Source organism: Nelumbo lutea, chromosome 2 (assembly GCF_056320005.1).
Source record: "Nelumbo lutea isolate HS-2025 chromosome 2, American lotus-T2T, whole genome shotgun sequence".
In the NCBI taxonomy this organism is placed as follows: domain Eukaryota; kingdom Viridiplantae; phylum Streptophyta; class Magnoliopsida; order Proteales; family Nelumbonaceae; genus Nelumbo; species Nelumbo lutea.
This window is the reverse complement of record NC_142685.1, coordinates 14,186,616-14,214,494: the sequence shown is the minus strand read 5'-3', so window position 1 is coordinate 14,214,494 and position 27,879 is coordinate 14,186,616. Positions and strand designations below refer to the sequence as shown.

The 27,879-nt window shown below is 37.6% G+C and overlaps 1 protein-coding gene across 1 annotated transcript; it reads left to right on the top strand.

Annotated features, from left to right (window-relative positions):
• Positions 1-1,330: 1,330 nt before the first annotated feature.
• On the top strand, positions 1,331-15,675 carry LOC148868706 (ATP-dependent zinc metalloprotease FTSH 10, mitochondrial-like). The gene is made up of 8 exons (XM_088970671.1): positions 1,331-1,662; positions 1,773-2,016; positions 2,130-2,201; positions 5,795-5,928; positions 9,194-9,679; positions 9,968-10,735; positions 14,580-14,807; positions 15,077-15,675. The coding sequence occupies exons 1-8, from the start codon at positions 1,612-1,614 to the stop codon at positions 15,554-15,556; spliced, it is 2,463 nt and encodes an 820-aa protein (XP_088826797.1). The 5' UTR covers positions 1,331-1,611; the 3' UTR covers positions 15,557-15,675.
• The last annotated feature ends 12,204 nt before the right edge of the window (positions 15,676-27,879 follow it).

Here is a 27,879-nt window from a genome sequence, read left to right as displayed (position 1 = left end):
ATGATTATTTGTATTTCTAATTTTTTGTGGTACTTCATACAATTTAAAATGGTTGAGTAATACATGAATATTGCAATATATGAATCAAATTTGGTCAGAAAATAAATATAACTTATAAAATAAAATGAAGGAATTCATAAACTGCAACGAGTACTTGCTTTATTATCTTTTACAGCCATTTCACATTCAACCAACACCATTACAATAACACTTTTTAAAGAAATTATTTCTTTATGCTTAGTTTAAAAGGAATACAAATATATAGATATATGCAAAATAATAAAAAAACAAGGTTTTGCATTTATACTTCTTCCAAACTGAGCCATTCAAAGTGCTCTCAAATGCATGCTATGTAAGAGAAAATGTATAGAGGTTGACAAGTGAAAGAAGGTAGTCCATGGATTTCACCCTTTCTCACATTCTTCCTTCCAAGGCCACTCAATATTCTATGGCGGCCTTGTTTTCTAGACCTGGCAAGTGGCAGCCGATAATATATGATTCAAACTCTTATTTACACGGTTTGGTGCAAAATTCTAATCTGAGAACTCGAACGCCAAAATCAATGTGGAATTGCATCATTCATGTCTATGGTCATTTCATCTATTTGTGACTGTTTGACTGACTTAGATGGTGGAATCGTTTGATTTGGGAATAGTTCATTTGTTTGGTTCTATTTTATCTTAAACTCGGTTTTTGGCTAAAAATCTTTGAATCGGTCAATTATTCATGACTCAATCAACCAAATTGTCGACCTGTTTTACCTGTTTAATGTTTTTTGGTTGCTTTTTATTTTAATTATTGTTTTGCTGGAATAAGTCATCATTCCAATCAAACAGTAAACCATCGACCCAAAAACCAATAGTCAAAATAATTACAATTCTGAGTCGTTTTTTTTAAACACTGCTTTAAACTTCAACAAACAACCCGGGTTGAGATATCATCCATTGGGTAACCTGACTGACACCGTTTTTTTTTTATTTTTTTGGCTTCGATGTAGGGGTATTCAGACAATTAGACGTTGGCTACGCCCATTCATCCCTGTAGGCTCGTTGTACAGGTGCACCCATAACCACAAATGGGAGCCCAGATCTGCAACAATCAGAGCTAGGTACGGTAATAGGACCGAAGTTGGCTTTAGTGTTTATACCGTTTGCGCAGCCTTGCATTAAGAATATCTCCCCCACAAAACTTTGATAGGCTCCCCACACGTATCCTATAATACTCATCCCATGAGTCTTATACAAAATAGGGTCCAACACCCTATCAAGATATCTGACACCACACATCGGCGGTCCCACTTTAATATTGGGCCCAAACGCCTCCAAAATCCAAATGAAAACCCCGTTTCGAAAACCGTGATATTTCATCTTCCTACTTTCTTTTATTTTTTCTCATAGACGAGAAGGTGTGTGCGTACCGTAGCCACGCCATTGATCGTTTCAGCGAGAAACTCCGAACTTCGATCGGACCGGAAGCCCTAGAAACCGAGCGCTTTCCATTGTTGCTTGTTATCTGTTTTGTACTCCAGGTGAAGGTTGTTTGATCTCTAAAAAATCCAGGGCATCTTCGTTTCTAAACTACCCACTGATTCATGCTCCAGTCGATAAAAGAATGATCTTTTCGAAGCTTGGACGTTCCTTGTCGCGCTCCGCAGCTTCAAGAGTAAGATATTCCATACATTTTTCTATCCTATTTTAATTCCCTCCAATGAAAGTAATCATATTCCAGAGTTTTATTTCTCTGTGGTAAATCGGTCGAGTTCCGTTTTGCAGAATGGACTCTTGGGTGCTTATGGCAGAAGATCTGCGTTTCTGAACGAATCGCTTCTTCGGTCTCCCCATGGAGACGCCTTTCCTGGGGGCGAGCATAGCAGATTAGGGTCTCTGAGGTGTTACTTGATTTCTATAGGAACCAACAAGGAATTTGCTTCCAAAAGATACTCTTTGGATTTCAATGCCCTTCTTGCGAGTCCTAGACTCCATCGGTTTTTCTCCAATGAAGCTCCCAAAAAGAAAAGTGAGAAATTCTTTTTGGCTTTTTAATTTCTACATTCGTGTGGTTTATGTGGTTCTCGTGTTGTTTCCACATCTGATTCTTATTGTTCGTGACTTACTTTTGTGATTTTACAGACTACGAGAACTTCTATCCAAAGAATAAGAAGGAAATTCCCAAAGGGAACAATCAAAAAACCGAGTCAAAAGGTAAGTGGTACCTGTTTTGGGGCTTGTTTGTTGCTGGGTTATTTTACTGAAGGAATGCAATTGTCAGATATTGTTGTTATCATTTGCGTTTTTTTACATTATATCTTGTACTCAGCTTCCGCATAGCAAAAGAAACCTTTATTTTTTATTTGTTTTTGAAGAAAGGTAAGGCATAATGTATTAATTCAAAAAGTATATGGTCCTCTGAATAATGAGTTGCTGTGCAAGTATAAGTCAAATTAGGACCTCAAAAGAAATCCACCCTCAAAAAAGAAACTGCAAAAGTATCCTCCTTATATACATTATGAATAGACAGCCAATCTCCAATAAGTTGCGCCACCACATTGGTAGCTTCTGCTTCTGATGTAGCTTTCTGTTAAAAAAATTCTGGAACCTCTCAGGCCATACAGCCCAAAGGATTTAGTCATTCCAGAGACCTGCCACCCCTCCAAAAAGTGCTCACTGAATTGGGAAAGCATCGGTTCAGATTTACTGCCTTCGGAAAATGATTCAACACTTCTGTACTGAAGTTACAGTGCAAAAATAGATGGCTTGAGGTCTCTTTTTCCACATTACAAAGTGAACACGTCAGATCTGAAAAGTTGAAACCCTTTTTCAGAAGAGCATGTCTTTAGTGAGGCATTTTTCCTAGGATGCCACCCATGCGAAGACCTTGACTTTTGAAGGAGCTGCAGACTCTCAAACTCCTATATTTTTGGTTTTTACTTTGGGAGGGGGAGATTGGAGCAATCTTGATATCTGTCACCTGGAAATTTAGATGCCTTGTTTTGCCATTTTATTGCAAGAAGTGAGTTTTAGACTAATAAAAAAACCAGAAAATCTTTCAGATGGATGTTAGGTTTGATCCTATATGAGCAATTTTGGGTTGGTCTGGATCTAGTTGAGCCATTTGTAAATACTAAAATAGGAATGTGGAACATCTTTCTGTTCCCAACATTGTTGATGAAAAGTGGGACACTATACAAGATGGTATTACTGGTTGTCATTGAGCCTGTTTCTTACAAAAAATACAGCAAAATCAACCAACTAATGGAGTCCAAATCCAAGGTAATCTGTATGGATTTGCATTTTCTAGGTATTGATTATGAAAAATAAACCATGTAGAATTATGGATATATATCATTAAACCTCCTGATATAGAGACTGCATGAATCTGAAACCGCCACCATTTGCTTTTTACCACCTTGATAGAGATATATCATCTTTATATGCAACTCTGCTTCCTGACAGTGATACGCTTTCTGTGAAATCTCAAATGACAAGAAGTTCAACAGAATTTCAAAGCTTATGTGAAAGGCCATATAGTTTTTTTTTTTTTTTGAAAATTTATACATTATATCCCTCTTATCATTATAAAATGTTAAGAAAATAGGCAGTGTTTCAGAATATGAATAAAGTTATGAACAATAGCATTTGATGTGCTTCTTTGCTGAAAACATCAGACTGCTTTGCTGATTTTTCCTTTGATGATCTTTGGAGAAATTGGCTAGCTGTGGCTAATACTTCTACTAGGAGGATTAGAAGAGTGATAGAATGGACACCGCCTTCAGAGGGTGTCATTAAGCTAAACTTTGGTGGGAGTAGTCAGGGTAATACAGGACCTTCGGGTATAGGAGGGGTCCTAAGAAATAAGGATAGCAATATTATTTCTTTATTTTCAGGAACAGTCAGAGTGGGTGACTCCACAAGAGCAGAGATACTAGCTACCGTACAAGGGATTGAGATTGCAAACCAGATTGGGGTGGGGCATTTATTAATTCAAGGTGACTCACAGGTGGTGGTGGGATGGCTCCTGAACCCGGATTCTGCCATTTGGAGCTATAGGGATCTTTTTAAAAAATTGAAGTGGCTGACTAGCAACATGACAATTAGTGTTCAGTGGGTGAGAGGCAAATTCTATAGCTGATTCATTAGCCAAACAAGGGGTTTCTCAGAACTGTCTGTTTTGAATTAACTTGTAACTTATTCAAATTGTATTTAAGAATTTTCTTTAGGTTTCCCTGAAGAGGTCGTCCTCTTGCCTCTTCTTGGGATGCTTGTAACTCCTATTTTCTGTCATTAATAAATTTCTTCATTCATTACAAAAAACCTATGATGTGCTATTTAGCTTGAGAACAAATTTCAAATAGATTTATGAGGAAAATAAATTGTGGTACTAATAAATAGGATGATATTTAATGACAATGACAAAAACAAGATGTATACCATATTATGTATTATTTATGCCAGGGGAAAATTTTTGAGATGAATAAATAGTAATACTAGCAAAATGGATGGGAAAAATTGTCTTTGAGAATTCAGGTGCAATTAATTCTCTGGTGCTACTTTTTGTGGTGTTTAAATAAAAACCCCGCCTTTAACATTTATATGCCATTTAAGGATGACACTAGAATCTACAAATTCCATGAATACATTGGATGGAGGAGGAAGGATTAGTATGTTTGTAAATAAGTTAGGTGTCAAGATTTTGCCTAGAGGTCGGAGGTGCAAGAGAAAGAGAGGCAATAAATTGTAAAGTGCAGTCATCACAACTTTTATTGGCTTTGCACGTGTTTTGTACCAGTTAGTCAGAACATTGACTAGTCATTTGACCTAGTTTTAGCCTTTTAGAACCATTGTCAATTAGCTGGCTGACTAAGCATTTAGGACACACCTCTCAAGTCAGCCAACTAGACATTTTAGGCTTCAGCATTACAACACATCAGGCAATGCTTTCATTCTGGTATTAACATTTTTGCATTTCATTCCACAAGTTTATTGCGTATTTAATCTCTTTTATGGTTAAAGTAAAATTTCTTAGAAGAACATAAAAGAAAAGAAAATAAATGGGGTGTATATGGGCTCTGTGGTCCAAGAAAAGCAAAAACAACCCAAACAAAAACAAAAGGTCAATCAACAATGGAACAAATAGAGCCACACCCCGCCAACCCCAGCCCTATACAGATGGTGCTGGTGCATTTAAATTTCTACACGATCAACTCTGCAAATAACACAACTTTCAAACTGGACAAACAGCCACCAAGAAATAGAAAGTATAACAACCAAGCAAAAGAACAAACACACAGAAACAGCAACCAGCCAACCAATAAACAAAATATATAGATAGGATCTCCACATGGAGGTGTTATTTATCTTTTTAAGTTTAGACGCCATTTTTCTTGTTGACTGGTCATTGCTTAGGCAGGAATTGGTGGAAACTTTACTTAGCGAGATCAAACCAACTAATAGTTAGCCTTGCCATCTTTGCTGCACTGCTTTTAAAACAAAATGAGTATGGTGCCACTGGTCAATCGTGAACAGGCTATATAAAATTTATTCCATATGATCCTAAGATCACATATTGTTGTATGGGTTTGTTCTCTCTATAGGTATAATTCTTTTAATGGATAACTCTTTCTAGGTATAATTATGGAGTGTTTTAGTGCTATCATGTCTCCAGTTTCTTGGCTATTTCAGAAATGAAATTGCATGGTGGATGATGCAATATATATGCGATTTTCATCTGTTTATTCCTTGTAGTGAACAGGCTATATAAATTTCTACCATGTGATGGTTCTTTCACTATTTTTCAGAGGAGTCAAACACCGAAAATCAGGGGAATTTCCAGGAAAATTTCATGAAGCAGTTGCAGAACTATTTGACCCCTCTAATGCTTATTGCATTGGTGCTTTCGTCATTCTCTTTTGGTTCTCATGACCAGAAGCAGGTCCAATTTCCCACCCTTTTTCATTTTCTCCCTTGTCATGTTATGAACATCTCATTTGCTGCTTACTTTTTGGTTTTATCCATCAGAAGTAAAACCTAGGTCATTTGACTTAATTGACTCTGATAGTTCACCTTAGGTGTTCTGGACCTCTGGTAAGTTTTTTTCCTTGTCACTTAATGAAAACAAAATATTAACAAACTCTTTATTTATTTATTTATTTTGGTAAGATATTAACAAACTCTTTATTATCAAACAACTAGGGCATAGAAGCATGTAAAAAAACTAGGGTATAAAAAAATCTTTAGCTGCCCATTTGGTGTTTTTTGTTTCAGTGTAATAAATGCCGTATTATCTGCTTATGCACAACTTATGGTGAAACATGATTTTTTCCTCTTTTTTTTTTTAATTATATATAATAGACCGGCATTTGCACTCTTCCCATTACAGCCTGATGTTCAGATTGTAGTTTTGTTTCACACAGGCTATTAAATTTGCTTTTCAAGTTTAGTTCATTTCAATTTCTTGAATGATACAATTTTACTAATATTTTTTTTTTAGAAAAGGTAAAGTATTTCATTAAAGAAGAGAAGAAATTACAGGATACCTGCACGGTAAGACACTGAGCAGGAAAATCTCTCAAACATTTACACTTTTAGATTAAAGGTCAGGGATATAATCATACATTAATGATCCATGGATCAGTATTCTCTTATGGTTTGTCTTTTGTGAGACTACAGGAGTGGACACTTTTATTTTATTTGATCAATAACAGAAACTTTATTAAAACGAAAATAACATAAAATACACAGCAATGTTCCAAGCACTGCAAAATAGATATATAGCCTTGGCTAGTGGTCTATCTTACTCATTTTTCTGTTTGCATGTTCCTACCTTGTTTGACTAAACCTCAATATATTTGATTTCTGTTAACCCTTGTTTTGGCAGTCTGTCAGCTATGCTGTTGGCCGACATTGGAATCCATCTCTCTTTTATTTTTTTTTTCAGTTCTGCAGCCAACATTTAGATTTCCCTTAGAATATGCTTATATTTCTAATATCCTCCATAGTTCCTTCTTATCCACCCCACAGCCACATGAGAATCTCTTCAACCAAAATATCTCTGAAACTCGGTGATTTAGCCATCCTTGATGCTTGTAGAGCAGTCCAAATTTCTGCTTTTATTAAAACACCATACCCAGCCGGCCCTGAGTAGAGATCTAGTGAATTTCCTTTACGTTTCCAAAAGATCCTCAAACTCTGAAGAGACGTGGATTTCCTATTCTGCATCTGTCAAAAACCATTTTTATCAGATTTGGTGTTGGAGTACATCATGGTATTGGTTAGTTTTTTACCATGCAGTTCAGTCATATAAAGAGGCAGACCATGGTTGCTCACTATCAGCAACTAATTGCATTTGAATTCTCTTTAATACCTCCTAGAGTTAAGTGCATGCCAAATAGGGTTGTCAATGGACTCTGGAAGTCCGGAAAATTGATCTGACATTCAATCTGATGAAAATTTATTTTATCTATATGCATATAATATTATGGTATATTATATGCATAAGTTATTTTGGATTCTGGATAAGTTAATATGCATAAGTTAATATGTAGTTATTTTTTTTTAACTTTTTAAATCTTTCTTTATTTTAATGACAATAAAGTGGATTCAGATTAAATTCGAATAAGATATTTTGGATTCTGGATCAGATTTGGATTTAAATTTTCAATAATTGGATTGGATTCAGATGTGGCTGGATTTAATCTGGATACGGCCCGATTTACTGCCCTAATGGTAAGTTGGACTTCTAGCTGATTTATGGTTTATTGTACTACGGTGATGCTTGATATCTGCTGAAATAGGTGCTGAAAGAGGAATGAGGAAAATATTCCAAATTTAAGAACACCTCATTCAGCATATCAGTAACTTGTTACCTACCTAGTTGCTGTCTTGCTGAATGATAAAGCATATGAATTGAGGTGATAATTTTTCCTTCTATCATATACCAATAACAGTTCTGGATTTAAGCTGTTTTTAAGTTTGGCATCTCTTATGGGTTCTAATCTCAGTGCCTATTTCATCAGTTATCTAACATTACATAAAATATTGGTACTGTGGAGAGAGTTAGTCAATTGTGTGAAGTGAAACAGGGTTTCATGGTTCAATTCCACTTATATGGTTTTCACTATCCCTTGATGTCATATGTATTATAATAAGAATATCAAACAAAAGTAGGGAAGGTGTTAACAATTGAATAGGTGGTGAATAGTTAATGTGAAAATAAATTCCATTTACCCTATTGAAATTATCTTTTAATGATTTCATACCTTTTTTATCTTCAATTTGTTTAAGCTGGTGGTTGAAGTGTTTCTGGATCGAGTCAGTGTCTTTTGGGGGAAATGATGGTCTGATGTTAGCCAAAAGGCCCCAAACTACTTTGGAAGTTTTTTGATAGTCCCAACAGTTCAACAATCCATTTTATCCAGTTTCCGGGTTTTCACACACTGTTGTAAACAATGAAGTATGAAAAAAGGTTTCAATACCCTAAATTAGTTGGTTGGATCTCCTCTGGAATCTAGTGTGGAGAGTTATTTGGATTGCTAATTTTTTAAACATTGTTCAATTGTATGCTGTTTTCTTAGAGGTTGTTCACCAATATGCTTGGCTCTTTTTTTTACAACAAAATCATGCATATTGGTGAACAATTTCTTAGTTGGAATTTTCTGAATATGTTTTTTTTATTAAAAAAACATGTTAATTGCTAATGTTAACATGTGCTGAATTCCACTTTCCTATTGGTTATTTATGGAGTCTCCTGGCATATCCTTGCCAGGTTGTCTTTGCATAATATTAAATTAGACACAGGCTTAAGTTCTGCTCCATTTTGGGACTCTCCTAGTGGAATGCCATGTTATGGTGGATTCCAAGTTCTAACACTAATTATTTGCATCATTGTAACCTTGGTATATTATACTTAAAGAAATTACCTTACTCTTAAATCTACTTATATCATTGTTATTTTCAGCTTCACCTTGTCACATGCACAGAATGTTTACTTGTTTTTGTTATCAGAGTGTGAGGTTTTTATTTTATTTTTTTTGTGCTTCTGTTCAGAAACTTTATTTGTGAATCAAGTCATGATCATATGATGGCCATGTGCAGTTGTGTAACTGCTTTATCTTGTCTTACTTTTCAAATGTGCATGGAGAAGTTGGTACTTTCACTTCTGATGCGATCTAATCTACTTTGGAATTTATTTTGTACAGATAAGTTTCCAAGAATTCAAGAACAAACTTCTGGAACCTGGTCTGGTGGATCACATTATAGTTTCAAATAAATCAGTTGCAAAGGTTTATGTCAGGAGGTCGCCTCGCATTACTGATCAAACCAATGATGATGTTGTCCAGGGACCCATTGATGATACTCCTGCTAGAGGAAATGGGAGCCAGTATAAATACTATTTCAACATTGGCAGTGTTGAATCGTTTGAGGAGAAATTGGAGGAAGCCCAGGATGCATTAGGAATAGATCCTCATGATTATGTTCCTGTAACATATGTTTCCGAAATGGTTTGGTATCAAGAGTTGATGAGGTTTTTACCAACAGCCTTGGTTCTGGGGTCTCTGTTGTACATGGGGCGAAGAATGCAGGGTGGATTTGGCATTGGTGGTAGTGGTGGAAGGGGTAGCCGTGGAATATTTAATATTGGAAAAGCCCATGTCACAAAACTGGATAAGAATGCCAAAAACAAGGTTAGGAATTTCTTTTTTTTCCTACTTTTTGGATTTGCTAATTTTTCTAAACGATCTGAATGAGAATGCTTATCTCTTTATTCCCCTTGCTTCTAATATATGAGAGCTACTCTTTATATTTTCTTGAGAGCTACTCTTTATTTTTTCATAATATATACATTACCCATTGGTTCATTCCCATTCCTTCTCCCTTAACTAATAATGGCAAACTAATCAGAATTCAGAAGAAATCCTTTAGCCTCATATTTTTCCATGTATTTTGTTTTATTTTTCTTCTTGGTGGTCTAGGTTTTTTTCAAGGATGTTGCTGGCTGTGATGAAGCAAAGCAAGAAATCATGGAGTTTGTGCACTTCCTCAATAACCCCAAGAAATATGAGGAGTTAGGAGCTAAGATTCCAAAAGGTGCTCTTCTTGTGGGCCCTCCTGGTACAGGAAAGACACTTCTTGCAAAAGCAACTGCTGGTGAATCTGGTGTGCCCTTTCTATCAATATCTGGTTCCGATTTTATGGAGATGTTTGTTGGGGTTGGACCATCCAGGGTAAGGAACTTGTTTGCGGAAGCCAGGCAGTGTGCACCTAGTATAATTTTCATTGATGAAATTGATGCAATTGGTAGAGCAAGGGGTCGTGGAGGCTTCACAGGAGCCAATGATGAACGTGAAAGTACTCTCAACCAATTGCTTGTAGAAATGGATGGATTTGGAACAACATCTGGAGTTGTAGTACTTGCTGGAACTAACAGACCTGACATTTTAGATAAAGCTTTGCTGAGGCCTGGTCGGTTTGATCGCCAAATTACCATTGATAAACCTGACATTAAAGGCCGTGAACAAATATTTCAGGTTTATCTGAAAAAACTCAAGCTTGACCAAGAACCATCATATTATTCTCAGAGACTTGCAGCTCTCACTCCTGGATTTGCTGGAGCTGATATTGCAAATGTTTGTAATGAAGCTGCTTTAATTGCTGCAAGAAATGAGGTATCACAGATTGCTATGGAACACTTCGAGGCAGCTATAGATAGGATAATAGGTGGTCTGGAGAAGAAAAACAAGGTAGCTTTTTATAACTTACTGCATAGTCTTCTCCTTTTGTTGCATGATTTGATATTCTAGATTCTTTTTCCACTGTCATAATTTAGCATTTGTCTTACAACGGCAAGGAGCATATTTGTACCACAGTTGACAATTAATTGTTCAAAGATAATATATATGTTTCCTTTCCATAGGATTATTATGCAGCATCTTTTGTTCCTGGACTGTCAATTAAAAAATACTCAGAACGGTGCAGTGGCTTGCTGATGTAAGCTACAATGCTACATACTAAAACCAGCTATTTTTGTTGATTGTTTACCAGAAAATTACTTTTACTTGTATTAATATTTAATAGAACATAAATTTCTGGAGAGTTGCAGAGTAAGCTTTAGAAAGGATTTAGGCGTGTGGAATCTATTTGTTTATCTTGATTAAAATACTAAACTTAATTTGAACCGGGAGGATTTTCTAAATCTAAGCTACATGGACCAAACTGAATGTATGAACTGCTGTGACTCAGGTATGGAAGCAAATCAATCCTGAAACAAATCAAGTATAGGAGCAAATCTTCTGAGGTTCAGAAAAGTGGGTACAAGTTAGATTTACTAAGAACCAGAACAGAGGAACAAGCACATAAGATCTAGTTAAGACTATTTTTAGACTTCTAGTCCTACTTTTTATAGTAATAGACCCATATTCTTTTATAATCCTAATCCAAGTGAAATATGAACAACAAGTTAGACTTCTTTAAGACTCCAAGTTACAATATAACTTAAAAATAGTAAATATTGCATCTTAATAATAATCCAAAAGCAATCCTAATTAAACTAGTGCTCAAAGTAATACACATATTGCAACCTTAAACCAACTGACAGCTACTGAAAGACTTCTAGTATTTCTGGATTTTGAAAAGGCTTTAATAGCAACACCCTTCACGTGTAGCTAGGTTCTTCCAAAATCATAGTTTTTAGTCTGATCAGACTTATGAAAATAACAAGAGACAAATCTATAAATCCCATGCTTTTCACATGGACTATTTTGTGAAAACAAAGGGCTTTGTAATAAGTCTTCACCCTACATTTTGACCAGAACTCACACAATCCATGTCTAGATTGTTTGTGAAGCTCTTTGTTGGTTTAAACAATTTAGATATTAATACTCTTTGTGACTGTAAAATAAGGTAGAAAAGAGATTATCTCAAGAAAGAATATTGGTTTTTATCTGGACCACACTTTTTTATATTCATTCATTCATTAGTCCTTGTGTCAGGACTTGTTGCTATTTGTTCCAGATAAATGTTCAAGTCTTCAATTAAGTTTTTCATGTTTCTCTATTGAAACTTGTATATAGTCTTATGGGTTTTCATCAATGAATTTATTCCTTGGTTTGGAAGACTTGTTGTCCTACTACTGATTCTGTTCTAATGTCCTTAATTGTATATCTCAGCTTCAACTTGCCAACAACATGAAATCTTTTGAGTACTTCTTTACATCAAGGACTGTTGTCATTTATCATTGTCTAAGCCTTGTTCTCACTACCTGTGGTTGTGATATAGGATGAGTGGAGATCCTCTGAAGTTTAGATATGTGGTGGGCAGAATAGGAGTTACAGCTAGGGATTCCAAGAGTATGGCTGATGTATTGGTCAGGCATGGAGCCAATAGGGCTAGTCTGTTTTTCGGGGAAAATCCATTGGGAGACTAGCTGTAAGACTAAAAATAAAGCTAAGTGGAGGCGTTTTGGCCTTCCTTGGGAAGAAGGGCATGTTTCTCTTGAACATTGGTTATTCTTTATATTGATTGATAAGATTTTGACTGTTACAAATGAAAAGAAAAAGAATAGTGGGGGTTATGGAGCTGTTCAGATGTTAGAGGTGTGGATTTTGATGTAAAACTACAGTAAAACTAGGATTGATTTGAGGAAGAACTTGAAATTTAAATGCTTGAGTTTCCACTTTCTAGCCTATTTTCAGGCCTCAAATGTCTTAATTGAGCTTCCGACTCATGTCAGAGTGTGTGAATAGTCAAAACAAAAGCATGAAGAATAGAAGAGGAGAGCTCCCAACCTGGTATACCGCCTTCCAACTGAACTTCCATTCCATTCATATGAAGTTTTAAGCTGACATTTGATGGTTCTGTTGGGAACCTGGACCATCTGGATTTGTTTGTTGGCTTTTACATGTACAACCTAAATTAGCCTTTTCTTCAGCCTGAAATGGACAAATTGTTGAAGAGGACTATTGAGTGGGTGAAAACAAACACTGAAGGTCCATGGATCCTAAGGCATCAGATTCAAAAAGCCAAGGCATTGGGTTTTAGGTTCAATGAATCATGAAGGTGGGTCCCTAGGTCAGCTAATGACCTTGTTGATTCTGTTGCAGGAAAAGAGGTGGGTAGGACTTCTTTAGTATGAGGGAGGCACCGGGAACTGGAGTTTAACCCAATATGATAGGTGCATTTGTTCTTCATTTGATTTCTTATATTGTGAGTTTGAGTCAGCTGCATGCTGTGTGTGTGTTCCTTCTCTTTAGTTACCTTCCAGCATAAGGGTTTCTTATTTGTTTCTTTTATTAGCAAAGTTTCTTTTATTTAATGATAAAAACGTACAAGACATCAACATATATAGACTTTGACATTTGACACCTCATCACTTGTTGATCACCTCCATTTGTAACCAGCTGATATTATGCCTCATCACCTGCTTGTCACCTCAGAGATTTCTGCATGGTGAAATAATGTTTAATAAAATTTGGTATAAATATTACAGTATTAATCATAATAACATCAACACTAGTATCCCAAACTAGATAGTTTAACTATGACCTAAAAAGTACTCCTGTAGTTTTGATTTGAGTCTTCTATTTAAGATTTGAGATTCCAGCTGAGCTAATTCAACCATAGATTACTATAGAAATGTGCCAAAGTGGCAGCTGGGGTTGTGGGCTCCACAAAAGCAAGTTTCCTAAATTGGTTTTCCCTCTGCAGAGTTTCTTCTTCATTTTCTGATGTGCATCAGGGTTGGTACAATATTTCTGTGTAGCCATTCCATTTGTTCATGACAACATCTGTTTGAAAAAGTATTCTCCAAATCCTTCCCATCCATTTGTGGCCATTCCATTCGTTTGTGGCCTTACTATTATCCTGTGTTTCTTTCATAACATTGTTCCCAGTAACTTCTCACTGGTAATCCTTGTAAAAGTTGGAATTTGCTGATTCTTGTATCAGGTTTTTCTGGATTGGATGGTTTCTTTTACAAACCTTGTATAGGTTTCCCTACCTTTTGCTTCAAACCAAAACATTCTCTTAGAGGAGACATTGTGATTCAAGGCATATATGAACTTCGAGGAATTTTCTTCTGTTTAATGTTTTGAGGTATTTCTGAGTGAACATGTTCTAATGGATGCCCAGATAGGTGAATTTTGCAGATGGCCTTGCCAGAGGAATACGAAGAGTTTCTTTTTCTTTTCTTTTTTATATGTTTCAATGGATACTCAAGGGATGATAGCAGAGACAAGATAATGTTTTTTTTGTTCCTCTTAATATAGATTTAAATTTTTTTTTCAAATAAAAAAAAGAATCCTCTTGCTGGATGACAATACTACAAGAAATACTTTCGACTGGTTAATGCTTTGAAGATGTTCCCTATGATATACATTACTTATGAGAGGAGAAAGATATTCCCCCACCCCACCCTAAGGGATGATAGGAATTTTTAATACTAAATTTCATCGTGTCTGTTAGACTTTCCCTTGTACCTTTCTTTGTTCCTCTTAAACCACATAACTCCTATTGGTATCATAAATCAAATAGAAATGAATCAGTTTTTTATTTGCTCCTAAAAGAGTCTGATCCTGCTTGGTTAAGCAGGTAATAAGCAAGCAGGAACGCCGGACTGTTGCTTACCATGAATCAGGTCATGCTGTCGCTGGGTGGTTCCTGGAGCATGCAGAGCCCTTGCTTAAAGTGACAATTGTTCCTCGTGGTACTGCAGCACTTGGGTTTGCTCAATATGTTCCAAATGAAAACCTTCTAATGACCAAAGAGCAGCTATTTGATATGACATGTATGACACTAGGTGGCCGAGCTTCAGAGCAGGTACTTGAAATGTTTCTATTTCTATAGCTTTTGATCCATGAATTGCAATCTTTTAGCAGCAATAAAGAATTTCAAAATTTTGCTACTTTCATGCTTTTCAAGGTTCATGAATAGGGTAAAATGCCCAAGAGAATCTAAACTTGTTGTAATGGGACCATGACTGCAGTTTCTTCGCTTCTATCTGGTGTATTGCAGAAAGCTGTTGTTGTTGATGCGAGATGTGCTCCAAAACATTTATTTGTTATGGTGACCACTTTCTTTTTGTACAGGTTTTGTTGGGAAAGATCTCAACAGGTGCCCAGAATGACTTAGAGAAAGTAACCAAAATGACTTATGCCCAAGTAGCAGTCTATGGTTTCAGTGACAAGGTAGGTCTCCTTTCTTTCCCGCAGAGGGATGATACGTTTGAGATGGCAAAACCTTTCAGTAGCAAGACGGGGGCAATTATTGACAATGAGGTGAGAGAATGGGTTGCCAAGGCCTATGAACGTACAGTAAACCTGATAGAGGAGCACAAGGAGCAAGTTGCTCAGATTGCTGAGGTTTTGCTTGAGAAGGAGGTCCTACATCAAGAAGACTTGGTTCGAATATTGGGGGAGCGCCCTTTCAAGTCAGCTGAGCCCACAAACTATGATAGGTTTAAAGAAGGATTCCGAGAGGTAGATGAGAAGAGTAGAGAGGCCACAGATGTTGGGACTATGGGGGATGATGGGTCATCACCACTTGAACCAGAGGTTGTGCCTACATAGTATATGCAAGGGATTGTTATTTTATTTTATTTTTACCATGATCTCCTGGGGAGATGAACTTATTGTACAAATCGTCATTTTTGCCAATGATGTTATAATATTTCTTGACGTTACATTAACAGGAATGTCAAATGGTATCCCTTGAAAAGATTATTAATTAGTCCTTCAAATTGATTGCTAATGCAAAACACGAATGCTAGATTAGATGCTGCCTATTACTCTAGTTTGGTGACCTAGAATGATTATGGCGCTTTTAACAACAGGTGAACTTAATCAATCAATCAAATAAAAAAAAGAGAGTTGAACTCACGGAAGAGCAAGAGATTAATGTATTTGATATGGGAGGAGGGAAAGTGGATTTTTATTTGATGTTATCATTACTGGATGAGTAAAATAGAGTGAACGAGAATGATCTTGGTCCGGTAATGTTGGGTTCTGTATTAGTTCAACTTCAGTGCCAAGCGTTGTGATTTTAAAATGGATAAAGGTGCTTCCATCTTACATGATTTTGCCTACTCAATCAGAAGTGTACCTGCAACCGCAAGAAATAGAAAAAGTAGACATTAAAATCACCACACATGAACACAATAGCAGCAGCATTTCTCAGGCGTTATGGTCTACACTTTGTAATGTGAGGAAAGAGTAGACACCCTTTTAAAATGGCTCTACCGTGTACGGTCTACAGTAATGTGAGACACCAAATGTGCTGAAGTAAATAATGAGCGTCAAAAACCTACTATGAGTTTGAAGTAAAAAATAAGAAAAAACCCTCCATGAGTTCCTGTTCCTATGAATAAAATATTGCCTTCCCCATTTCCCAAATAACTCTCCACTGCAGTCTCCTTCAACCTAATCCCACCACCACCACCACCATATTTTCCAACGCTTCCCAAACGATGACACCTATCTACTCGGCAGTCGGCTACTCGCTATTGTCGTTCGAGCTGAATGTGCCGCTATTATCGTTCTACCTTTTTTTTTAATCAAATGAAGCCACCCTATTCTAAGCATCAATTAAATGATAAATGGAATAATCAATCGTTACTAACACCGTAATAAGACAATTCCACAAGATTGTCCCCCACAACTTTACACAGTACATTTAAACCGTGTATTGAAAACATATCCCTATGATGACATCAGAAATGATGATGTTATTATAGGGATTCACAATACACGCGGAAAGTTGGGGGGGGGGGGGGGCTGATTTGAACTCAATGCATCATTAAGGCCGGAGGGAGATTTTCTGCCGCAATTATGGGGAGTAGAGCGTGGTAGATTTTCTGCCGCAATTATCAATACATCATTAAGGCCGTTCGTCGTTATTAAGTAAGAGATATTGACGATTGAACTTTTGATTTCAGGTTTGGAACCAAGCAGAATGAAACTGTGATCTGTTGATTTTTTTTTTCTCTCTTATTTTCGCTTGAAAGATTTATTTGATCCCAGCATTTATAATTTATTACGGTGGTCAAAGACCAAATATTAGCAAAGAATTGCCTGAAAAGAGTGAAATTTAAGACGACCTCAAATCTAGCACAAGGCAACGGTTTTGAAAGTTATCAACGTTGTTGGCTTCTTGACCCTCTCTAGTGATGATTTGTTCACGACTCATGAGCCAGTCCAGATGCAAATTAAACTCCATTAGTCTTAATTTTATGATAAAAACTAAATGAGACGCGTGCAGCCTGGAGTTAGAAACGTGTCCATATTACATTATTTTTATTTCAATTGAAATGATCGTGGGTGAACTTAAATAGCTCTATTTTTAAGTTTTATTTTAAAATAAAAAAACGCAAAATTTTAAAAGGATAAAAAAACACGTGTCATGTACTGTGCAATTAAAAATAAAAGAATAAAAAGATGAAAAAGACATTCAAATGTTAAGGAATTTTTTGTACTTGGTTAGCTGCCACAATTGAGTGAATGAATTCATAAATTGAATTATTTGTATAATTACTTGACAAATATTGATATTATATAATGTTATTAAAATATTTTAAACTAACTATTATGAGTTAAAAGGCCCTTAAGGTGAATATCACATTACTTGTGTGCAATTAAGTATTATGTTTTACAATCAATCAAAACACTGTAATAACAATTTTCTAAGAAAAAAAAAACAAAAAAAAACAAAAAAAAGTGCATATTTGATTCATGTTCTCTTGGTATGTTTCTGTGTAATACCCTTAAACTGGACACTTAATGAGACTCGTGTTAGTTTATAATGTTCACAGCCAGTGGGTCGGTCTGGGGAGACCTATCCTGATAAGGCTCACACTGTGGTGCCACCAAGTCGGTTGGGGTGGTCTGTCTCAGTTGCCAGGATGAGACCGTAGGCACATACAGTGTAGGATCAATTGAATCTATGAACTGGACTAGATTTCCAGTATTGCCCTAGACCTTGGAGATTGATGGGCAAAACTGGAAAGTTACACTCGACCCCTAAACTCGATTATGATACTACACTAGGTGTTGGATTGGGTTGTCTTTGATGTACCAATCAGTGAGATCCTTAGCGAGGGTCAAAACCTGGGTATGTTGGGACAGTCTGAGAATTCATCTGAGTGGGTGATCATAGTGACAGGATCAGCCCCTTTGTCGGACAAAGGTAATGATCAGAGATGCGCTCTCACTGATGGAAACCAAGACTGCCGGCAACCGATTTCAATCGTTGAGATTTGTTTTGCAAAGTATATTTTATATGAGATATAAAAGTGTATATATTATGATTTCTAAAATGTTTGCAAGAAGATTTTAATTCCCGGGATCCATATAAGTAGAGAGTGCAGCATTGTTCCTTGCAGCCGAGGGAGATGTCCTCTCTTGTCGGGCAGTGTATGATCATTATGGGCTGAGAGGTTAAGTGTAAGACCATTGAGGATAATACCTGATGGGCTAATCTTGCATCTGCCCACAGTCCCTAGGTGTTACAAGGTGGTTTGTCCCAGGGACCACTTAGGGTAAGTGTTGGGCCCATAGAGCCCATTTGATGGGTTTTAGGGGGTGCACTGTCTATAACAGTGTATTCGGCCAGGCCTTGTAACAAAGGCTGGGCCGAACCCATGTGGCTGATGTGTAGATCAATGCTTGGGTCCCATGCCATACAAGGAAGCCCAACAGGGCAGCAGTTAGGAAGGTTAAGTGAGCACATAAGCTTAATGGGCCTAAAACCCATTTCGAATTGGACTTATTTAATAAGTTAAATATAGACGAATTTTGAGATGGATCAGCAGATGAGATAAGGTCATAACCCTATCCACTCAAAGAGTCCAGATTTGAATATGATTCAGATCTAGAAACCTCCTAATGAGATTAGGAGAAGGCGTATCTAATCTGCAGATAAGATAAGGGTTTATCCTTATCACCTAAAGAAATGTCTGATCCAAATATGATTTGGATCAGCAACTCCTAATGGGATTAGGAGCTGATCTCTTAGGTTTACAAAAGAATAAAGGGGCAACATCCTTTAGAAGACACATAATCAGATCATTTTCAGAGTTGAAATTAGAGAAGAAAGATTTCTGCAATCCTTGCAAAGATCTTTCTTGCCGCCTCCTTCCTACAACCGCCATACATCCATTTCGATCTCCAATTGTGGGAGAAGTCAAGATTTGATTTTGACATCAGTTTTTTGAGAAAGAATTGATAGGAAGTTGTGCTCATGTGCTATTTTGTTGTTTCTTGCGTTCTTGGAGAATAATACTGCTGATTCTGCTCCATCTTGCACTGCGCCATCTTCAGTGGGAGTAGTCTTTGGATCCTTCCTTGGGCGTGAACACTTTCGTTGGGGGATACTACTTCTACGTATCAGGTATAATCCTCTCCTACTCCTTTTGGTTCAGATCTGATTTAGTTTATGGTTCAAGAATGATCATTGAAAATGTGACTTTCTAAATAGGGAATGCGATTCCTAGTCGAAGGGAGAGAAAAATTTTTAAAATTCGCCCCTTTATTCCACAAGATTTGGGCGTCCATACGATGGATCTCTCATTCCTTCAGTGTCATGTTGTACGTACTTTTTATATTTATTTTTATTATTAAATTATTAATTGGGGTTGGCACTTAATACTTGGCAGCATCTTCAAATAAAGACTGCATACCAACTTACCAAAAACTATAAGTTGATGCGTGGTGTTTTGTTCCTTCAAACCCGGGACAGATTTAAGTCCAGTTGTGAATATATATGCATAACTTGACAAAAAATGAATAGTCTTAAGTCTTTGCCTCTTCAAGAAAGTTAACAAAAAAAAAAAAAGAAACCAAAATAAAAAATGAATGAAAACTTTTTAACAATAGTGTTGGTAACAAGATCAAGACACTATAGTATAATAATATTTTGACTTTTTTGGTGAATACAATATTTTCACATTTGATTGGGCACTATTGAACTTTTTACCTTATAATATTGTTATGGGAGTTCCCTTTTTAGTATTCGACTTATAAATATGTAATAAATTTATATGTCAATTTGAAAAAAATCCAACTTTAATAGTTAATATAATGTCTAAGCTATTGAAGTGTACTAGCTATGATCTTCGGAATATCTTTGTCAAAACCCTCATCACCGTTTTTCTCCTTCCAAAGATTAGTTATGAACTTCACTTTCAAATTCACTTCTCTATTTATCTCTTTCCCTCACTCAAGCGAAAATGCCTTTAATTAGTTTGTTTCTATCTTCAAGACCAACATGTTAATGGTGAATGTTCTTAACATATTATAACTTAGACCTTTTGGGTTTAGGTGATGAAATGAGGTATGTCTTTCCAATTTATGCCACTGATTAGGCATAGTATTCATCTTCTAGGATATCATCAGTTTAATAAAATGATTAAAAAGTTATTTTATTTTCTTTCAAAGGCATATGAAAGTTTCTTCTCGTAAACATTTTCCTACTTTTCTTTTCTATATTTCACTTTTTATCAAAATTAAACATTCATATAGTTTTAATTATGATTCCTTCTTTGGAGAAGATATATTTCTTATGGTCCATTGAATGTGAATCCCCTTTCTAGACAACCGTAACATGGCTATAATATATATGATGAGGGTAGATTTGGCCCTCCATTGAAATTGTGACATGTGGCACCTCGTGACAACTAGGTGACACCCAGGCAACAACTTACCAAGTTGGTGTTCCACATAGGCACCGGCCTGGCCGGCCTGCGCACTGCCTGACGCGCGGCCTGCGCGCGGCTTGGCGTGGCCTGCGTGACCTGGATCAGCCTGGCACATGATCCGACTTGGCCGACCTAGCTGGCTTGGATCAGTCTGGCACACGACCCAACCTGGCCGACCTGGCAACCCATAAGACATGCCCACCGATATCAAGGAGCTCGCCAAGGAGCTAGGCAACTCTCCAAGGAGCTCACCACCAAGGAGCCAGGCAACTCGGCAGAGCTCGCCACAAGCAGCTTGGCATAGCCCAAGGAGTTTGGCATATCTCCCCCGGGCAGCTCGCCAGTTGTAGGGTAGCTCAGTACAGAAGAGCAGTTTGGTGTATCTCAGGAAGATTTCCTACCTAACAACCGTACCTGATAGATCTGGAGACCTGCGCCCATGTCTCTCGCCAGATGACGCTTTGCCTGGCAGAGCCGTACTCTGCAACAGTTGCCTGCACCCGCCACCTCAGCTCTGATAGCGACGACTGTGGCAAAGAGACAGAGGCGGTTATGCTTGACTTGATAGAGGCGGTCACGCCTGATTTGATAGGACACCGCTATATAAGGACTCCAACCCCCAAAGGCAGGGGAGAGAAGGAAAAAATGGAGGTAATCCCTACTCTCTAGCTCTCTCATTCCTCTAATATCATCTTCAAGCTCTCGACAATCAGGGTGCTAACTTAGGCATCGGAGAGTCCCCGCCAGGTAAATACCTTCGGGCCCCCTGGTTCAGTTCTCGCAGGTCCCTTAGCTCCCGCCGCCTACAAAAGAGAGGAGATCACCTCATGCAGAGGGCAGTTGGGTTGCGCTACACCAGGGAACTTCACCATCCTCTGAGTTACAGGTTGCCTAGGAGTAGGTCAAATGACGAGTCCACCAAGGTAGCTCACCACCAAGGAGCTCAGCATAGCTCTCCCCTGGGCAATTCACCATCTGGGAGCTCGGCATAGCTCTCCCCGGCTCAGCATAGCTCTCCCCCAAGCAGTTAGCCATCAGGGAGCTCGTCACCAGGCAGCTCACCACTAGGGAGCTCGCCACCAAGTAGCTCGTCACCAGGTAGCTCGTCACCAAGTAGCTCACCAGTAGGGAGTTCGTTACCAAGTAGCTCACCAGTAGGGAGTTCGTCACCAAGTAGCTCACCACCAGGGAGCTCCACCATCCTCTCATGGGAGTAGGTCAAATGACGAGGCACTTAGCCAAAAAAATTGATACATCACAAAAAATGATACGTGACCAGAAACGATTACATCAATATAATTGAATCCTTCTTATTGAGTCTAATGTTATCTTTCACCCATAGCTAAAAAAAGCATCCAAACAAACCCTAAATTAATATTATGCTCATAATAGGACTGTTATTATCTAACTAAAATTGATATTAATTCAAAAAGAGGTGTCTTTTGTATTCTTTTTCAAGTTTTTGTGTTTAGATGATTTCACATGCACTATGTTAATCCTAAGTGAGATTCATGAATTTTTAATTTTTATTCTAAATATCAGGGTGAATTTATAATTAAACAATTGATTGATATATGATTTCAGTGTAAACATAAATAATGATAAATTATTGGTTATGGGATCTCCAACCACCATTTAACAGTCCTTATGTGTCATTTGTGTAATTGATGAGAAAAAAAAATATGAGAATTTATAGACAATCGCAATGAGTTAAATAAAAATAGTAGGTAGTAATAAGGTCACCGTCGGAAAGTGTACGTGGCCATTTATGATAGATCAAATACTTGAACGATCAAAGAAGAACATTGGAAATAAAAAATTGTTGTGAGTAAAAATGGAAAGTAAAATCAAAATACAACCATATTAACAGTTTACATTATTATTATTTTTTATCTTTGAAAAAACTCTAATAAACAGCATACGGCCTCATGATAATTAAATACTGAAAAAACAAAAATTGTAAAAATTAAAAAAGGTAAACTAAAATCATGATTTTTGACTAAACAATTGTTAACATCCTCATTTTTATAAATGGTACAGATAAACCTGTAGGTCGGTCGGTCTCAAGACTCTCAACTCTCTCAAGTGTGCTTCTCCGCCTCCACAGCAGCATATATAGGCTTAATGAAGCAAGCATGGTCGATCGGTTCAATGATTATTAATCGCTAAGAGGAAGAGGAAACTTATCAATGTAAGCTCAGGGTTGGCCCTTCAATTTGATCCTTGTTAATTTCAACGATACTTCAACATTAACATTGTTTCACTACTAATTCTTTCTGTGTTGATTATCATTTCATATGTATATTTTTCTTATGGTTTAACCAGCCGGCTCGGTGGTTGACCAACAATTGTCTGGTTCAACCGGTTCATTGGCAACAATAAAATAAATTCATATAAAAAAAAAAAATGAGGCCCCATCGCCTAGAATATGCATTTCATGTATTTAACGACATTAATTAATTGTGAGGTCTAAATGGACAAACACCCAAATTCTTTTTTGATAAAGACAAAAACCCAATTGATCAGCGACATCGCCATTGATTCCATATATTAGGAAAGTATAAACCACAGCAAAAGGCAGCATGCATGAGTGGGAGTGCCGTGACAAACCATTTTTTCCCTCTAAAATTCGTGTCTTAGTGCCTGCCCTCCTAAACAAATTAAAATGGCCCAATTTCAACATTTATGGCTTCGGTTTACCCATTAGGCCAATATATATATATATTTGAACCGGCCGGTCAATGGTGGAAAATAGACCACTTGGCACTTTAATTTCTCTATCACTACATGAACATGCATATCAAATTAAATTAAAGAATAAATTAATACTTGTTTGTTAGTACGTACATATATAGGTGCATGCATTGTCTCGAGTCTCAACAAGTCAACAGTGAACACCATCACTCTTCAGTACAAATGCATGTGTCATATATAGGTGCATGCATTCTCCAAAGAAAAGGGCATGATATCACCTATTATTATTCTTATTATTTAGTCTATTTTCCAGTTGACTAGCTAGTAGCTGAAATTGGTTTCCTGCATTTCATTGGCCAGTGCTAAATAAAGGTGTACATAAATTAAAGGGAAATTTCTATTTTACTATCCCAACTTTTAAATGTGAAATTGCATTACCTAAGTTTAAAAAAGTGTCAATTTGGTCCCTGTTGAGATGACATGTCAAATTTTTACAAAGTATCAACTTAGTACTCTGATCAAATGAATATGTGATGAAATGTGCAATTTAAATTTTTTGCAAATATTAAAACTATCCTTTAAAAGAAGATACTATTCATTATTTTCTACCTTGAACTAAATTGTAGCAATGAAACAAACTCGGTCTCCCCCACCCAAACCCCAGACTCTACCATGCGGGCATCAACCTCATAATACTTATCCGTTTCCCCCTTTTTACAGAACCCAAATAGCTCCAGCCTGTATGACTTCAACTTCGGCAAGATGTCATAACTCACCATCTTCTTAATCAAATCAAACGCCATCTCTGGGTCTTCCACTGTAGCATCCAATCTAATGTGGCATCATTTGGAGCAACTCCATCAATACCCATTTGTTGAAAAATCTCAAAACCCCTTCTTAGGAGCGTCATCGTAAGGGCAAAGGGCTTCAACAGGGTCACTGTGCTTTGCTCGAGCTCATATCCAGGCTGAACCAAAGCAAGCGTTCAGCAGACTCTCAATGGGCTTCCTTTCGTGATTTGTTGGAAAGCGAGGTGGTGGTTGAAGTTGAAGATTCATTAGTGGGTATTGTTGCAAGTTAGAACAACAACCAAAATAAAATAATAACAGTGAATACGAAAATAATAGAGACAAGTAGTAAAAGATAAATCGGCTAACCTTGATGGTTATGGCCGATTGCCACTCTATTTATATTGACAAAATCCAGTTTACTGTAGGATTTACAAGAGATAAGAATGGAGAAGTTGTACATTATCCAGGTTAGATGAGAGTTATCTAGGATAGAGTCTATCTTAGATGAAGATTAGAGTTATCTTAGATAAGGAAGCTATCTAGAAGAGTCCACAGGATTTGGTCTCTTGAGAGAACTGGGCCTAGAGTCCATTTGTTTAGAACTCGTGTATGGCCCATGAGTTTCTAAGTTATCATCCCCCCGCAAGCTGAATGGGCCTACGTGAAGCTTGGACCGAAGATGAGCAAATCTTGAGGACAAGAGTGGCTTGGTGAAGACATTAGCTATCTGATCTGCAGTAGGTATGTACCGAATGTGAAGCTTCTTTTGAGTGGTGAGATCCCGAAGAAAATGGAAATCAACATCCACATGTTTGGTGCGGGCATGAAAAATAGGGTTGGCAGCCAGGTGTCTGTCTCCTATATTGTCACACCAAAGGATCGATGGGGGAGTTGAGCAACCAACATCTTTAAGAAGAGACTGAATCCATAAGAGTTCGATGACTGCATTTGCAAGGGCTTGAAATTCATATTCGGTGCTAGAACGGGCTATCGTTTGTTGTTTCTTGGAACTCCAAGCAATGAGATTTGAGCCAAGATATATAGCATAGCTTCTAGTCGTCCACCGGTCATCCAGACAACTAGCCTAGTCAGCATCAGTGTAAGAAACTAGTTGGCAAGATGAAGAAGATCGAAAGGAGAGCCCATGAGAGAAAGTAGCTTTGAGGTACTAGAGGATCCTCTTTATTGCTGCCCAGCGTTCATTAGTTGGAAAGTGGAGGAATTGGCAGATCTTATTAGCAGCAAAAGAAATATCTGGCCGAGTGATTGTGACATACTGGAGAGCTCCGACTATGCTGCAATACTCCATGGGATTAGGTAAGGGTGTCACGGAATCCTTAGAAAGAAGGCTAGAGGTAGTCATGGGTGAACTAGCTGGTTTGGCTCCTTCTAAATTGGTGCGGTGTAACAAACCCAAGATGTATCTCTATTGGGAGAGATACAGGCCGCTAGGAGAGCGGTTTACTTCAATGCCCAGGAAATAGTGTATGGGGCCTAAGTCCTTCAATGGGAATACCGAAGATAGAGATTGGAGGAAGTCGCTAATAGCTGTGGGGAGGAATCTTCGGTTAGGATGATATCATCAACATACACAAGAAGCACCAGCATGGTGTCACCGGAGGTGAAGACAAAGAGAGATGGATTAATTTTGGAGTTATGAAAACCCATATGGTTGAGGGTTGAACTTAAGCGAGAGTACCATGCTCGAGGAGCCTATTTAAATCCATAAAGTGCCTTTCACAGTTTGCAGACATGAGTGGGATGTGTTGGATCAACAAACCCTTTGGGTTGACGAACATAAATATTTTTATCAAGTAAACTATGTAAAAACACATTATTTATGTCCAATTGGTGTACCGGCCAGTTCTGAGAGAGTGCAATAGAGAGAATTGCACGAATGATAACCAGTTTGGCAACGGGCTAAAGGTGTCAAAACAATCAAGTCCCAGAACCTGATGAAATCCTTGGGCAACGAGCCAGGCTTTGTATCAGTTAATGGTGCCATCAACTTTCTTTTTGATCCTGCAGATCCACTTAATGTCGACGATGTTCATGGACGGGTGATATGGAACTAATTGCCAGGTATCATTATTTACTAGAGCCTGATATTTGTCTTGCATAGCCAGACACCAATGTTTTGATTTAATTGCTTGACAAAAATTCTTGGGTTCCCATTCTCCGTTAGAGAGAAGAGTCAGAAGAGCCGAAGGAATAGGATACCATGTGGCAAAGTGAGATCGAGGAAGGGTACCATCCACAGATCTGGTACGCATGGAGTGAGAGCGTATAGATGGAGAGATTGGGTCTGTGTCATCCAACAGTTCCTAAATGCTGCGATATTGCGATGGTCGATGAGGCGTGGGGGAGTTATTGAGAGGTGAATTAGACGAAGTCTGTTTCAAAGAGGCTGGAGTCGAACTGGAGCTCAGCACAGGAGGAGTAGAGGATTGTTGCTGTAATGGTGGTGTCGGTTCTAGATGCTGTAGGATGGGCACAAAGATGTATACACTAGAGAGAGTGATGGAGGTGCTAGAAGCTGCCTCGTCAATCCCCAGAAAAGTACTTTAATTGAATACAACATGGTGACCAATAAATAGACGCCCTATAGGAACATGACAACATCTATACCCTTTGTGCCCTGTAGGAACATGAAGACATCTGTACCCTTTGTGTGAGCTACTATAGCCGATAAATATACATATGAGAGAGTGAAACTGGAACTTCTTCCTGTTGTATGGCCGCAAGAAGGGATAGCAAACACATCCAAAATAGTGAAGCAAGGAATAATCAAGGGTAGTGTTAAAGAGCTTCTCATAAGGAGACATACCATTGAGAACCGCAATAGGTAGCCGATTGATAAAGAAAAATAGCAGTTTTAGCCACATCCGCCTAGAAGGATAAGGGGAGATTGTAGGTGGCCAATAGAGACAAGGCAGATTCAATTTATGACGGTGCTTCTGTTCAACAGAACCGTTCTGTTCATGTGTGTGAGGACAGGCTAGTTGAAGAGTGATTCCTTGAGAGTTAAGATACTTGGATAGATTATGATATTCACCACCCCAGTTAGATTGAAAAACTTTTATCTTAGTATTAAAGAGAACTTCAACATGTCTCTTGAACTTAAGAAATAAATCAATACATTTGATTTTCGAGCCATAGGGTATATCCAAGATAATTTTGAAAAATCATCCATAAAAATAACAAAATGAGAAAATCCACTATTTGAATTAACGGGAGTAGGTCCCCATACATCAGAAAAGACTAAATCTAAAGGACCCTTGGACTAAGAGCTAGAAGAATGAAAAGATAACCTATGATTCTTACTCAATTGACACGACTCGCAAATCGACTAACTAGTATTAGACTTATCAAAAGGAAGACCAAATTTTGAGATAACTTGTCGTACGACGCATAGAGTTGCATGACCAAGCCAAAGATGCCATCCATGAATAGACATTTGTTCCCCATTGAGAGCCTCTAGATCTACGGTGACTGATGAAGGGAAGTTGTATATGTTGTTTCTACTGACCCATCGAAGCAGGATTCTCCCCGAATAATCTTTCACATAACAATAGTCACTATGAAACTCAAAAAATAAATCATTGTCCTTTGTAAATTGGTTGACTGATAATAAATTTTTGTAGATAGAAAAAACATGGCAGATATCTTTCAAAAAAAAAGCATGTTGGTTAAACACAAAGGCATATTTCGCTTTGGC